This window comes from Loxodonta africana, chromosome 2 (assembly GCF_030014295.1).
Source record: "Loxodonta africana isolate mLoxAfr1 chromosome 2, mLoxAfr1.hap2, whole genome shotgun sequence".
Lineage (NCBI taxonomy): Eukaryota > Metazoa > Chordata > Mammalia > Proboscidea > Elephantidae > Loxodonta > Loxodonta africana.
Genome location: NC_087343.1, coordinates 58,968,125 through 58,983,393, shown reverse-complemented (window position 1 = coordinate 58,983,393; position 15,269 = coordinate 58,968,125). Strand labels below are relative to the sequence as shown.

General features: G+C 36.8%; 1 protein-coding gene across 3 annotated transcripts in view; it reads left to right on the top strand.

The window, feature by feature from the left end:
- PLPP1 (phospholipid phosphatase 1) overlaps nucleotides 1-15,269 on the top strand; it is a 130,027-nt gene that overhangs the window by 61,951 nt on the left and 52,807 nt on the right. For 2 of the 3 annotated variants that reach the window (XM_064271975.1, XM_064271982.1), the window contains exon 3: nucleotides 14,062-14,342. In XM_064271975.1, the coding sequence (XP_064128045.1) occupies nucleotides 14,062-14,342 (281 nt within the window). Of the gene's footprint in view, nucleotides 1-8,911; nucleotides 9,064-14,061; nucleotides 14,343-15,269 lie in introns of all 3 variants that reach the window. The other variant, XM_064271980.1, reaches the window with a different exon arrangement.

The following is a 15,269-nucleotide window of genomic DNA, read 5'->3' as shown; positions in this document are numbered from 1 at the left end:
CTCAGTTGCCACTCTTATGGCACCAGGGCTAAGCAGCATCAGTGAGGAACCTTTTTAATCAGATGCCTTTGCAGTAGCTCTCTCCACTTAGAGGGCTCGTTACAGGGGAAGAAAGATCTGACTGTAGTTCTTGTTATATTTAGGAGGGGAGGCTAAACAGGAGGTCACTGTTAGGACAGTAAGAATGGGGAAAGTGGTCTAGGAATGAACTGATTTTCTCAGCATCGCCTGCCGGATATCAAAATCTGTAGATGTCCAAGTTCTTTATATAAAATGGCACAGTATTTGCGTTGAACCTACACACATCTTCCCGCATACTTTAAATCATCTCTAAATTACTCGTAATACCTAATATAATATAAATGCTGTGCCAGTAGTTGTTATACTGTTTTGTTTTGCTTTGTGGAACTTTTTTTCCACATACTTTTGATCTTCAGTGGGTTGAATCCATGCGAAATCTGTGGATTCGGGGGCCAACTCTATGGGAGTGTTGAAGCACAATGAAATCTGTTTAGTTAAACATACAGATGTGTTAAATCAGATACATTCTTATACTTGAGTGTTAATTGTCTTACATACCTAAAAGCACCCTTTTAGAAGCTATCAAAATTTGAGAGAAATACGAGATTTCTGTCAAATTAATTTTTCTCTAACTTGGTGGAACATATCTTTGTTTAATTTTAGCAGGTGAATACATCTTCCCAGTGTGGAGAATAACTATTCCATGGGACTCGATAAGGCAATCACTGGGCAAGGAGATGGAAAGAGCAGCTAGGAAGGCACTGATTTTATGCCCCTTGAAAATACTATGACATGGCTGCTCATTGTTTTGTTTAGAATTTTTGTATATAGGATGAGCAGAAGGCTGTGATGGTTGTTATTTATTGTGTATTATGTATGAAGTACTGTGCTTGTTATGTTATAGATTCTCGTTATCCTCGTAACAACTCTCTGAGACTGGTATTTTTTCTTTGACCCAACTAGGTGTGCCTTCTCCACCTTCAGTCTTCCCCATCTCAATTAATGGCAACTTTAAACTTCTCACTGTGGCATAAAAGCTTGGGGTTATTGTCGATGGCCCTTCTCACGATCGTATCCAGTCAATTCATCAGCAAATTCTGCTGACTCTACTTTCAAAATAAATCCAGAATTTGACCACTGTAAAACCTGTGCCATACCTACCCCTCTCCCCTCACTAATGCCCTGTGTAGAGTAGGAACCTGATTGTAGACTGAAATGAACTATTGCTTCTTTATCAAAGAAATGGTACTCAGGACGTTCAGATCTTACTTTCTCTGCTATAAGCTTTCATAATGAAATGCCCTTTAAACATTGACAAAAATATTATTTTTTACATCTTTCTTAAATTTTGTGAATTCTAAACTCTCCTGTTATTGATGGAGTTCTTCCGTCCTTTGGTCTGTATACCGAATTTTATTCTATGTATAGTTAATACTAAACTGTTTCAAAGGTCTTCCTTGAAATTTGAAATATGGTCATAGAGTTTACAAATGGAAAAATGTTCCATATTCAGTTTATTTTAGTTATAAGTTGCTAGGTAGGTCTGAAAAGAATTAGTTTCCAAGTTTTTAAAACCCTGCCTTCTATAAAGATTAATATTAATGGAATAACACTTTAGATAAGTACTCTGTGTAACATGAGAGTATATAAGGTAACTGCTTTTAATTGTTTACAGCGAAAAAAATAAACTCATGCTTTAAGTAATCAAGGAACACAGTAGTCCGGCTATTCTTTCAGATATTCAGTACTTGTGATCTTATTTCTGAGTATTCTCTTCTTCTCTGTTGTTTTTCAGTGTAGTTAGTAACTAGTTTCATTTCTGATTCATCCCTCTGTTTCCTGAACTACATTTTACCATGTACCCCAGTGTACTGTAGTTCTTGTAAGAACTGGGCAGAGTAATTTGGAGATTCTCTCAGATAGTCACCACATATTCATTCTCTAAATATAAGCCGAAGAGAAAGAAGGCATTGACATATTCTTTTTAGTACCATTATATATGATTACTTTTCAGGTATTCACTAGCATCTTTTGACACCTTATATTTTCAGACTCTGCTCATTCTTACTTGGAATTTTTTCCATTGGCAAATAAACAAAGGAAGATTTTCAAATGACCTAATAGAGAAGGTAGACTAAATACACAGCCGCCTCGCATGTCTATTTAGCTTAGGGATACAGTTAGGTGGCAGAATAATAATAGATCCATTATTGTATAATTCAGCCTGTACCTTTGGAGTCGTTGGGCTTTTAGCCTCTAGCCACATTCCTGTCCTTCTTGTTCATGTACTAAGAGTGTGATCCTTGAGATATTTCACAAATGGACATCAGCCTCTGTTTGATGGGTTCTTTTGGTTAGCTGATGGGATCATAATTGTCTTCCACATTATTTAGGTGGTACCTGACCTCAGGAAATCTTGAGGTGTCTGGCATCTGTGTGTCAGGATTTCCCAGGCTATTTGCTGCTGCTGGTACCCCTGAGACAAAGTGACCCTTAATGATTTGCTACTGTGGGCACTGGAGTTGCCATGCTACTATCTCCTGGGCATCTGATAGCTAAACTGGGTGTCATGAAGTAAACAAAATGATATATATTCTCATAATTGGAATTCTCTTCAGCAAAAAAGGACCAAAATATCGACACATGTTACAACATAGATGAACCTTAAAAACATTATTGTGTAGAGGCATCTGGGTAGTTTTTGCTATTATTAGAAGAGTTCTCTTCACATGTAAAAGACTTTTTAAGCACAGTTTCTCAGTTTTGCTGAACACTCAATCACCAATCTTTCTAGAACAACTTTGTTGGTATTTATATTATGGTTCCAAGCTTCTGAGTACTTATGCAAGAGGAAGTTAAGGAAAATGTGGTGTGACCATGTTCTTATGTTATCTCTTCCTATCTCTGTAAAGGATAGAGAAGTGTTCTTGTGGTAGTTTGTGGAAATGATGAGTTGCCATATCACATGCTGTCTTTTGAACCATTATAAATATTCAGTGGTAGAAGATAGAAGGTTGCATTTATTTGGGGAAATTTTTTTTTTTAATGAGTTTACTCTGCAGGGAATCTGATTCTTAGACAGTTAACTATGATGAGCCACATGGGCATATTAAAAGGGAGAGTCTAGAAATTTAAAATGGTACAGCCACTTTGGAAAACAGTTCGGCAGTTTCTTAAAAAGTTAAACATATCACGTGACCCAGCAGTTCCACTCCTAGGTGTCTACTCATCAGAAATGAAAACATAATGTCTACATAAAGACTTGTATGTGAATATACTAGCGTTAGTCATAATAGCCCCAAACTGGAAACAATCCAAATTTTCATTAACTGGTGAATGGAAAAACAAAATGTGATATATACGTACAATAGAATATTATTCAGTAATGAAAAGTGATGAAATACATGCTACAACATGGATGGACCTCAAAAACATTACCCTAAATGAAAGAAGCCACATATAAAAGACTGCATATTATATGATTCCATTTATCAAAGTGTATAGAAAAGACAAATCTTTATAGAGACAGAAAGCAGTGGTTATCTGGGATTGGCAGTGGGACCATGGATTGCCTGCAAGTGGCCTTGAGGGAGTTTTTGGAGTGACGGAAATGTTCTGAAACTTGCTGTGTGGTGATGGTTGTACAATTCTGTAATTTACCAAAATCATTGAATTATAAACTTAGAGTGGATGAGTTTTATAATAAGTAAATTATACCAAGTAAACTTGTAAAAAAAAAAAATTAATTTTGTTAGCTGAGGTTTTAAACATTGGCAAATGAGGAAAGTGAATTGTTTTAGAGATGTAATCTCTTAGGTAAAAAGAAAAGAGTGATATGAATTCATAGAAGAGCAAACAGAACCCTTTCACTTTTGCCTTGAAATCTGTGAGTACATCAAATATCTCTACTTAAATTTTTGCTTTTTTCCACACTTTTGTACTCTGGCCTGTGGAGTAAAACGGTGGTGTAAAATAACTTTTCAGGCGGTTTGGAAAGGACCTTAAAGTTGGTATCCTTTGGGCTAGAATTCCGTGTAAACAAATACATTGTAAGGAAATAATTAGGAATATAAGGATTTATATTTGGATACGTTCATTAAAAAAAAAAAAAAAAAAATTTTTTTTTTTTTTTTTTTATTACAGCAGTATGTGGGATAATTAGAAAATTAAAAATATACATGCTTTCAAAGTAGGGGGAATGGTTAAATTATGAATATTTTAGTTACGGCTCTCTTGGTTGCAAGGAGTTGAAACCCTTTCTGACTAGCTTAAAATTGGAGTTTTGTTGAAGGTATACAACTACTCTAAGAACCCCAAAGCAGCAAGATCAACAAAGGGTAACCAAGACTGCCTTCTCCATGTCACACTCTCAGGGGTCAGACTAGTTACTTCTTTCCCCGTATGCCTGCTTCATTTTCAGCTACTCTTTCAGTCAGTCTTCCTTGTACATGGTCCGGTGCCGTTTGCCAGCTCTGACTGATTGAGTCATCATTCCAATTCCAAAACTTCTGGTACAAAAATCAGGACCAGCTCATCTTTTTGAGGCTCTGAGTGGGTCAGTGAACAACCCATAGTATGGTCCCCTTTCCATTCTGTCCTCCTTCAGGGTCTAGATAATTAGTGAAAATGAAATAGCATTGGGCAGTGACATTGATATAACACACTTCATGGGCCAGAATGAGGGATCATGAATACTGACTATTATTTAAAACATATTTCTAAGGCATTTTGTTGACACAGCGTCTTCTCTTTTTTCATGCAAGCATCTCAGAAGAAGAGTATGTATTTGTGGAAAATTCGTGCTTATTTTCTTATTCTGTACTAAAACCCCTGTGATCTGGCTTCTACCCCTTTGTCCTTATTAAAATTACTTGTACCAGGAGTAGCAGTTGAAAACCCACTGGACACAACAATCTCGACCTTCAGAAATGGTCTTTTTCTGACTTGGCTTTGGTGACACCGGTAGTCTCTCTGACCTCTTACCCCACCCATGTTGGCCTTAGTAGGTCTTCATTCTCTGCTCATCACTTTAATATTGTTGTTTCTCTGTGCCTTGCCCTGTACCTGCTTTTCACTTCATATCCATCTTGCACACTTTCCTTCATTTCTGTAGCTTTAGAGACTCTCTATATCCCCAAACCTGTCTGTATCCCAGACCTGATCTTGAGATTCTGACTCGGATAACTCATCGTTTATTGAATATCCCTACTTAGAGCCTCACTAGCTCTCCTTCTCTTTTAAACCTTCCTAGCTCTTTGAACTTCTGTTTATTTTCTGCTGTAATATAATTATATATATATGATATATATAAAATACATTATTGAGCTTTGAATTCCTGATAGCACCTAGCAATATTCATTGCACAACGGATTTAGTCAAATTTGCCGACTTGAATATTACCATTTTTTTAATGAAAAAATAAGAATTATACTCAGATGTGATTTTGTTTTGTTTTCCATCGTTCCTAAAAAACACCTACATGCTTTTCCCCTGCTAAATCTAAGAGTTATTTCTAACATGGTTTTTGTGGTCAAAGGAAACAAAAAACAAATCTTAATTTAATGGATATGCATGTAAATAACATTTTTCGGTATATATGGGTCTAGTAATAAGTACTTCCCTAGAAATAAGGTCACAAAGCTCAGTGAGTTTTGGATACTAATTGTATTATATATGAATTTAATTTCTGCAATAACAAATTATCTTTTGTTTTTCCAAAAGAAATAAATACAGTTTGAAATATTCAACCAGTTAAATAAGGAATGCAGACAGTGATATTTCTATTATTTTGTATAGTGTTCTTATTAAAAAATAAATTTTAGAAGTAGTGGTTATTTGTAAATATAAAATAATTTTGGTCATTGGGTTAGATTGTGGTTATTGGCTGAAGGTTAAGCATTTAGTTACTGTACAGGGCAGGCAACAAGTTTGAAATCACAGCTCTGAGTATTTACTGCCACAATGTGTGCTAAGAAGTGCAAAAGGCTTGTGCCCATTCTTTTCAAGCTGTGCTGCTATAGTGGCATTTGTATTGAAGGCTCGGTACTTACCCCCCCTCCTTTGAACGCAAGCACTTTGGTGAATTACGGGGTATTCCAAACTCAGATATAAGAGGTACTATAGGGTCTCCGTGAGTCGAAATTGCCTTGATGACAACTGGGTTGGTTTGGTTTTTAGGGGCCAGTTAGCAAAGTCAGCTATAGTATAATTTTTTTGTTGTTGTTCATTCTTCTTTGGAGTTGTAGGTACTCCCTGTCTTAGTTATCTAATGCTGCTGTAACAGAAATACCACAAGTGGATGGCTTTAGCAAACAAATTTATTTTCTCACAGTTTAGGACGCTAGAAGTCCAAATTCAGGGTGCCAGCTCCAGGGGAAGGCTATCTGTCTCTGTTGGCTCTGGAGGAAGGTCCTTGTCTCTGCTGAGCTTCTGCTCCTGGACGATCTTCATAGGACTGGCGTGTGTCTTTCCCTCTCTTTGCTTGCTATCTTGTGTTTAATCTTTTATATTTCAAAAGAGATTGACTCAAGATACACCCTATACTAATCTTGTCTCATTAATGTAACAAAGACAACCCATTCCCAAATGGGATTATAACCCAGGCATAGAGGTTAGGATTTATAACACATACTTTTTGGGGGACACAGTTCATAACACTCCCTCTCCCCCTCCAACGAAATAGTTTTTTTCCCCTCACCCTGTGTAACCTAAAAGTAAGAGCGCAGAAACCATCAACTAGAGATAACAGCTTGTTTGCAGTTCTATTTATGAAACAATTCTCTTTACTATTATTTTTTATTATGATAAAAAGTATACATCAAAACATTTGCTATTTCAGCTATTTTTACATGCACAGTTCAGTGACATTAATTACATTTCATTCATCACCACTATTCATTTCCAAAGTTTTCATCACTCTTAACAGCAACTCAGTGCCCCTTAAGCTGTCACTTCCCCTTGTCCCACTCACCTGCCCCTGGTAATCACTAATAAACTTTGGTCTCTGTGATATACCTATTCTAGATATTTGATATCCTGTTGCCACCGAGTCGATTCCAACTCATAACGACCCTATGGGAGAGAGTAGAACTGCATCATAGGGTTTCCAAGGCAGCTTTGTGGAAGTAGACTGCCACAATTTTCTCCCATGAAGCCGCTGATGGGTTTGAAGGCTGACCTTTTGGTTAGCAGCCAAATGCGTTAACCATTTTGCCACCAGGGTTTCTTGATATTTAATATAAGTGGGATCGTGCAATATTTGTCCTTTCATGCCTGACTGACTTCGCAGAGCATAATGTTTTCAAGATTCATCCATGAAGTAGCAGGTATAAGAATGTCACTTCTTTTTTTCGCTAAATAGTATTCCATTGTATGGATATAAACCAAACCCATTGTTGTTGAGTCAATTCTAACTAATAGCGACCCTGTAAGACAGAACTGCTCCATAGGGTTTCCAGGCTTGTAATCTTTACCGAAGCAGACTGCCACATCTTTTCTTCTGTGGAGCTGCTGTTGGGTTCAAACCGCCAGCCTTTCGGTTAGCAGCCAAGTGCTTAGCCACTGTGCCATCAGGGCTCCTTGTATGGATATACTACATTTTATTTATTTATTCATCTGTTGATGGACATTTCTAGTTTAATTTTTTTTTTAAAGTGTATTTACTAGAAGTATGACTTTGATAACCTTGTGAGCATCTTAAAGACTTGTAAGGAATTGGCAGCTATTGGCAAATTGACTAGAACAAATAAAAAAATTTTGGCCTGTGTATTCAGGATCTAAATGAAAAACAGCAGGACATGAAAGAACTAGGAATAAAAGAAATGTGACTTGGTGTGCTTCTCCTTTTCATTTGGCACTTGTAGATTGAATAATTTTCGTATTTGTTGTACATATACTCAGGTAGAGAGCCAGAGGCTTGGTTGTTCATCAGCCTTTAGGGCTTTAATGGAGTTAATGAGAACTCTAAGTGGTCCTCACGACTTGGTGTGTCAAGGAAAGGTAACACAGTAGCTTATGGTGAGTATGTTAGCTTTCTGGTTGAGTTGCTGCTGCTGGGAGAATGAGTTCCTTAGGCAGAGAGCCTTTCATACTTTGTGTTGGGGGCTTCTGCTAAACTGTATCTTTTTAAAAAGGAGTACTGGTCATTATGCTACAGTATTAAGCAGTATACCAAGTTCACTGAAGTAAAGGAGAACTGAATTCTTAAAGTGCACGTTTAGGCATTTTAGGAGGTAAGTGAGAGAATGATCTTTAGGGAAACGTGAAAGATGAAATCATAGAGAGCCAGCCATCTGTTAAGAGCTCTTGGGCTTGACTTTGCTGTTGATCTTAAGAAACTTCATTGAAATTCACACTCTTTTTCACAGCAGCTCTAAAGCTGCTGTAGGCAGTACAGAAATGGGTGGATAAAGCTTTATTAGATACTCTTGATAGCTTAGCCAGTGACCATGACCTGTCCAAATGTGGTAGTTACGTAGGGACAAAATGGGGAATGTCAGAATGTTGTTTTTCTTTTGGAAACAAAGTCAGTGACAAATTGGCTTGGAAATAGTGTTAAAAACCTTGTGGTTAAATGACAACAAAAGCAAGAGAAGATATTTTTCCAAAATCCATTTAGTGTATTTGAACAGAAGCAAAGACAAGAGGATGCTCTTGGTTATGTTGGTTCACAGAAGGATTGGAAGCTTTGTTTCATGGACAAAAAATATCCTTACCCTGAACTGTAACCTTCCCGACTTACTGTCGCATGCGATGCTGCATTTCCTTTTTACACGTGCTCATGTATTTCCATGGCAAAAGCTTTTTTAAATACCATCTGTGGGATAATTATTGCCGTTAATTAGTTTTGATATTCCTTTTTAATGATATTTTCGTTTATTCCTTTTGCTAGCTGGATTGCCTTTTGCAATTCTTACATCAAGGCATACCCCCTTCCATCGAGGAATATTCTGTAATGATGAGTCCATCAAGTACCCTTACAGAGAAGACACCATACCTTATGCGTTATTAGGTGGAATAATCATTCCATTCAGTATTATCGTTGTAAGTTAAATCCACTTTTCCAAGTTTATCACTTTTGGGCAATTGGTTTAATTCTTTGTTAAGCTATTACTGATTAAATGTATAACCCTCTAAAACAGTGTGGGTTTTTTTAGCCTTTGATTAAAGGTGTTACTTGATCAAGATAATCTCAGCTATTTTAAGTGTGGCCAAGGGAATAATAATGTATATCAGAAGAACCTTATTGAATACATTTAGGTTTTATGCTAAATTTTCTATGTCACTGTGATTTTTAGACTAATACTATTGTTCCAATAATTGTATAATAGCTGAATGTTATATCAGTATATTTCTAACATACTTTATACCTAACCCAACCCCCAACTCAGTACTTAGGATATTATTTTATATGAACTCAGTGTATCTGAGTGTATGGGCCAGGTCTCTTTAGTCATTGGATTCTAGAAAAGAAAAGTTGCTAACTAATGTTAAAACTTCATTTAACCCATGGTTACTTTAAAGCATTTATAGTTAATGCCCTAGGTGGGAGGGAAAAGCCGCAGTTCTATACATAATTAGCAGTGAACACAAAAGAATTTTTACTGGTATTGAGGACAAGACTTAGTCTTGAAACACAATAGTAACCTCAGGTGGGAATGCTTAGAGGATGTGGCTTAGGGGAGAAGGCTTAAGTGGTTGGACTAGATGGATGATCTTTACAATCTCTTGGCCCAGAAATTCTATGATTTAATTCAGCACTTATGTGCTCTGTAATTTATAGCTTTAGAAACAAGATTTATGTTAGTTAAAAGTAGAAAATATGGTTCTCTCCAGGAGATAGGCCAACAAGATGACAGTGTATCTTGTCTACTTTTGGAGTTTATTAAAAAAAAAAAAAAAAAACTTCCTAATTAAAAAAATTTATTGTCTTATTCAAAAATAATCAGAGTACCTTATTAGCAATGAAAACCAATCAATTCATAATTCGTGGTACGTAATTAATGAAAGAAAACCTCAGCTATACAAATGCTTGTTTCACAAAACTGAGCTTCTTGAAGGCAGAAAGGGTGCCTGGCTCATCTTGGTATCCTCACTGCCCGGAGTGGAGGCTGGCGTGTCATGGGTGCTTGGTATGTGTTCACATGAATGAAACTAGGTAGTATGTAATTATACAGTGACGTTGTTGACTCTCCTACAGTATGGCGAGGTTTTTAAAAAAACAATGGATCCCTTTAATTTAGACTGATCTTTTTTCACACTGGATTTTTATACTAAAAGAAAGCGAAGTCCATGGTTCTTCCTTTAAGGAGAGAGTTTTTTTTTTTTTTTAAGTGTATGTGTTTCTGAGGAATTGGTAACTGTTTAAATGTAAAATGTAGGACTCTTAGTTGCAAATAGTAGCTGATGTCAGACAAGATTCAAGTGCTCAGATAAACATTGCTGGAATACACCTGTCTTTCAGTTCTGCTCGTCTTTGTGTCCAGTAAACAGGACGCTGCACAAGCCTAACTACAGAAACCCCCTTCAGAAAGCAGGGCTGCAGCAGAGCAGGGTGCAATGACTGGGCAGACTTAGCTCCCACAGCTAGACACATGGGGCCTGACAAAAGGCATATTTAATAAAGACTCTTTAGTTAGATTTCATTAGCTTTGAATTTTTGACTATTTGAGTACAGCCTGTGAGAGATTATCTTTACATTTAATTAAAGGGCAAGTAGATTAAAAAGAGTGTGAAATCCAAAACCAAACCTGTTGCTGTTGAGTCGATTGTGACTCATAGTGACCCTATAGGACAGAGTAGAACTGCCCTGTAGGGTTTTGAAGGAGCGGCTGGTGGATTCGAACTGCCAGTTTTTTGGTTAGCAGCCGTAGCTCTTAACACTAGGCCAAAAAAGAACAGACTGTTTAAAGGTACTGTGTAAAAGTACTGTTTTTGTATCAACAGTATTAACAAAGACAAACACTGCTTAGGGCAGTGATTTTATGTACTAATTTAAAATAATTCCAGTTTATTCGTTAACTTGGCTTCTTTGAGGCAGTACTTGGTTAGTCGTGAGTACATTTAATTTTATTTACTGGAAAGAAGTTTATTTCTTAAAAAAAAAATCAGACTTCACACCAGGCCTTTGACATGTCATGCTAATAATCCCCAAAATATGTTTAATTAAGGGAGACTGGTAGTTGGTAGAGAACCCAGATTAATATAATTTCTCAAAACCCAAGGGAGAATTTTAATAAAGAGGAAATGGTCAAGTGATGTCAGCTACTACCAGAAAGTTAAGATAAATGATGGTTGATAAAAATCTGTTGGATTTGATGTGACAGTTTTGATTTTTGAGAAAGATTTCAGTAGAATAAAGGAAGTGGAGTTAATGAGGGAGATTGAGGAGAGAGTGAGTGATGTGGAAATGCAGCAGTAATTTGAAACTGTTTTGGAGGGGAAGGTGGTCCCTGAATGGAGGACATGTGAGCATGGGACAGTGTGGAGACTTAGGAAATCATCTTGGTTGATGGAGATAGAAAGGAGTTAGAGAATATTATGGAAACATGGGTTTAAAAAGGTTGAACTACACTGATTTAGGTAATTATTAGCTTTGGATCTTTGTAAGTATTCCCTTTTATTCCCGGAAGTGTTATCTTTAGTTGTCTATTAATTTAGCATATCCTTAGGATCTATGTAAATAAAGTAACACATGACAACTCATTTCATTTCTAGGATCAGGCCAAGTTAGCTTAGGTGTGGGCCTCACCAAAAGCTGAGAGTTGGCATAAATGGTCCAAAAGGCAAGATAAGGTATTAAAATGAAACAAAAGGATATGGTTGTCTCATTAGGTCAAATGCACAGACACATTTTACATTTAATTTAGAAGAAATGATTTAGAACTCCCTTATTGTGTATTACTCTAAATAAAGAGGGATCACATAATAAAACAGCATAAGTTGGTCTGGCACCTCTTGTCAGCTTTAGGTAACCCTCCTTCCCCCAAGTATTAAGGACTAGGTTTCTGCCTTAACACTGCTCTGTGGAGCAGATGCTCTGAGTGTATCTGTCCATCTGACTTCCTGCCATCAATAGCAAGAACCAGTGTTCGTGTGGCTCTAAACAATGATGATTATGACAAGGAATACTCACAAAGATCAGTTGCTGTTTCTGGAAAATAATTGGTTAAGTAAGAACACCTGAGATGTGAGAGTTTCAACTGCTAAAATTGTGGTTGATTAATATATGTGGTTTTTAATTATCAAAGGTCAACTCCATAATGAAATGTTTGAGAAATGATCTCTGGCTACCAGTCTATCAAGGAAGTTACTGGAGCACTTTAACGGCTTGAGTCAACGTATACTTTAATACAAGTCCCATTGAGGCAGTGGGGAAGGGAGCGCTAGCCATAAGCAAGTTGTGGAAGGTTGGCATCCCTAGAGGTACATATGATTTTCCCCTTCTGTAAGACCTGTAGAAGGATCTAATTAATTCATTTATATTAAGGACTATATTTCCATGAGGCTTATAGTATGTTTAAGGATATTTGCCTTTTACCCAAAAGGCAACACCTTCAATTAAAATTTGTTGACCACCTATTCTGTTTTAGGTCAGTGTGATTGACCAGCTTTCTGTTCAACAATTAAGAAATTATCCTTGCTTTTGTAGAGTTCACAGTCTGTGGTTGTCAAAGTTAGAACATTCTCCTTATGGAGTTTTAGGAGTCTTTGAGCCGGATGAGGAAAGAATTTATGATATCAGGCTCTTGTTGAAATCCCATTTAAGAGGCAACCATTTATTTCACCTATGGTAAGGCTCACCCTGAAGACAGTTAATCCTCACTAAATGGAAATGTTGGCATGCTTTGTAAAATTGTTTATGTATATTTAAGAGGAAGCAGGGAAACTAGTATGTATCTAAATAAAAGCTCATATCTTTTCCCCCCTCGCCAACACAAATTAACAAGCAGACCATTCTTTATTTATTTTGGTCTCAGGTAGCTAGAGTGTTGCTTATTTATTATTAGCAAATGTAATTTTTAAAAATAATTCAGTGTTCTTTGAATTTCTCAGTATATTGGTCTGTGAACTTGAAAAACATTTGGAAACATTTAATGCCTTGAAACTCATTATAGTAGTGTGGTCAAGATAAATTAATTTATTGTTTGTACCCATTTCTTTGGAAATGTCCTTAAATTCCTTTTCCCTCTTGAAAAATCTTCATATTACTAGTGATATTTTTATGAAGAAAAAACTACCTTCCATCTCCTTCCTCCAGAGTATAGGTACACACAGATACAAACTCTCACACACACTCGTAAGTAGAATCTGGGAAAGTTCACAAAATAGTTGTTTATGAGAAGGCTTTATTTAACTTCAGGTTTGCAAAAGCCAGTGAAAAATGAAGAGGAAAGAGGCCTTGAAATGTTTTTTGGGGGGAAGGGGAGCAACCAGGTCTTTTAATGAGACTTGCTAAAGGTCGCCTGGCTTAAGGTCTCTTGGAAAGGCAGGACTGGTAGGCACTATCAGCCCATCTCTGCGTTCTATACCCTTTGGCATCAGCCTTAGATCCCTGCATTTATATTAGATTTTTTACTTTCTGTAACAATTTTATCCTTTTTGTCACGATGGATGTCTTTGATTCCAAGGAGAATTCCAAATGACCAATATACTGTTCTGATTGCGGGAGTTTGTGTTCTTTGAACAAACCGTATTTTTTTGTTCTCCAGAATACATCATCGTCCACTTATTAAAGCTCAGTTTATTTGAATACAAAAAAAATAAGTTGTTATTTCAGGTAGGCTTTGAAATTATTTTGGCTCAGTTGCTTTCTAAGCAGCATCCACAGATGACCTGACGCCATTTTTTGTGTGTGTGTGATTTAGAATAGAATATCTTAAGTTGACTCTCCATTTGTAAAAAAAAAAAAAAAAGTGTTTTAAGACAAACGCTTCTTGTGTGTGTATGATTTACTTTATCTTTTCTGTTTTGCTTTGTTTAAAGTGCTTGTTTGCTTCTTTAAATTATTTTTAACAAATTATTTTTCTGTTTCTTTTTCAGATGATTGTTGGAGAAACCCTGTCTGTTTACTTTAACCTTTTGCACTCAAATTCCTTTATCAGGAATAACTACATAGCCACTATTTACAAAGCCATTGGAACTTTTTTATTTGGTGCAGCTGCTAGTCAGTCCCTGACTGACATTGCCAAGTATTCAATAGGCAGACTGCGGCCTCACTTCTTGGATGTTTGTGACCCAGATTGGTCAAAAATCAACTGCAGTGATGGTTACATAGAAACCTACATATGTACAGGGAATGCAGAAAAAGTTAAGGAAGGCAGGTGAGTGTTATATCGCTAATGCTTATTTTATCTTGTGTGTTCTTGGAATAGAAGGTTTCAGTGACTAGAAGATGAGCCACCTGCTAGCCTAGAGAAGTTGGTGTAAGGGAGGTGAATTGAGAATATGTATTTGACCCATTCTCCCTCCTCATTCTTTTTTTCCCCATTTTATCCTTCCCCTCTGTTTAAGACAGTTTTAATGCAATTCTTTTCATCTCCAGTGTATAAGAAATATAAAAATGGACCTTAGAGATCGTTTGTCCAGGGGTCAGCAAGCTTTTTCTTAAGGGGCCAGATAGCAAATATTTTAGGCTTCGTTGAGCATATAGTCTCCTTCCCAACTATTGAGCTCTGCCCTTGTAGCAGAAAAGCAGCCATAGGTAATACTTAGATGGATGGGTGTGGCTGTGTTTCAGTAAAACCTTATCTGAACAAACAGCTGCCACAGGGGCCATAGTTTGCCAGCCGCTGATCTGGCCCAACCATGCTAGACCCTTTAGTATTCTTAGGGTATATTTTTTGTAAGATAACTTGGTTCGTATCTTGGTAGCTCTAGGTCCTCAGGTTGCCTTTTTTTTTTTTCAGGTTGCCTTCTTTTATAGCACCCTCACTGGGCTGCTGTCTACATTTTGGAGCACTAATACACATGAAATAGAATATAACCCAAAAGGAGGTTATTTAGTCCAACTCCTATAATTTATGGACAAGGAATTTTCAGTCTTGCTTCTTCTAAATGATGAACCTTCATGTATTTAAAGATAGCTATCAATTTCCCAAGGAGCCCTTATGGCACAGTTGTTAAGTGCTTGGCTGCTGACTAAAAGGTTCGCAATTTGAACTCATCAGCTGCTCCATGGGAGAGAGATGTGGCAGTCTGCTTCCATAAAGATGACAGTCTTGGAAACCCTATGGGGCAGTTCTACTCTG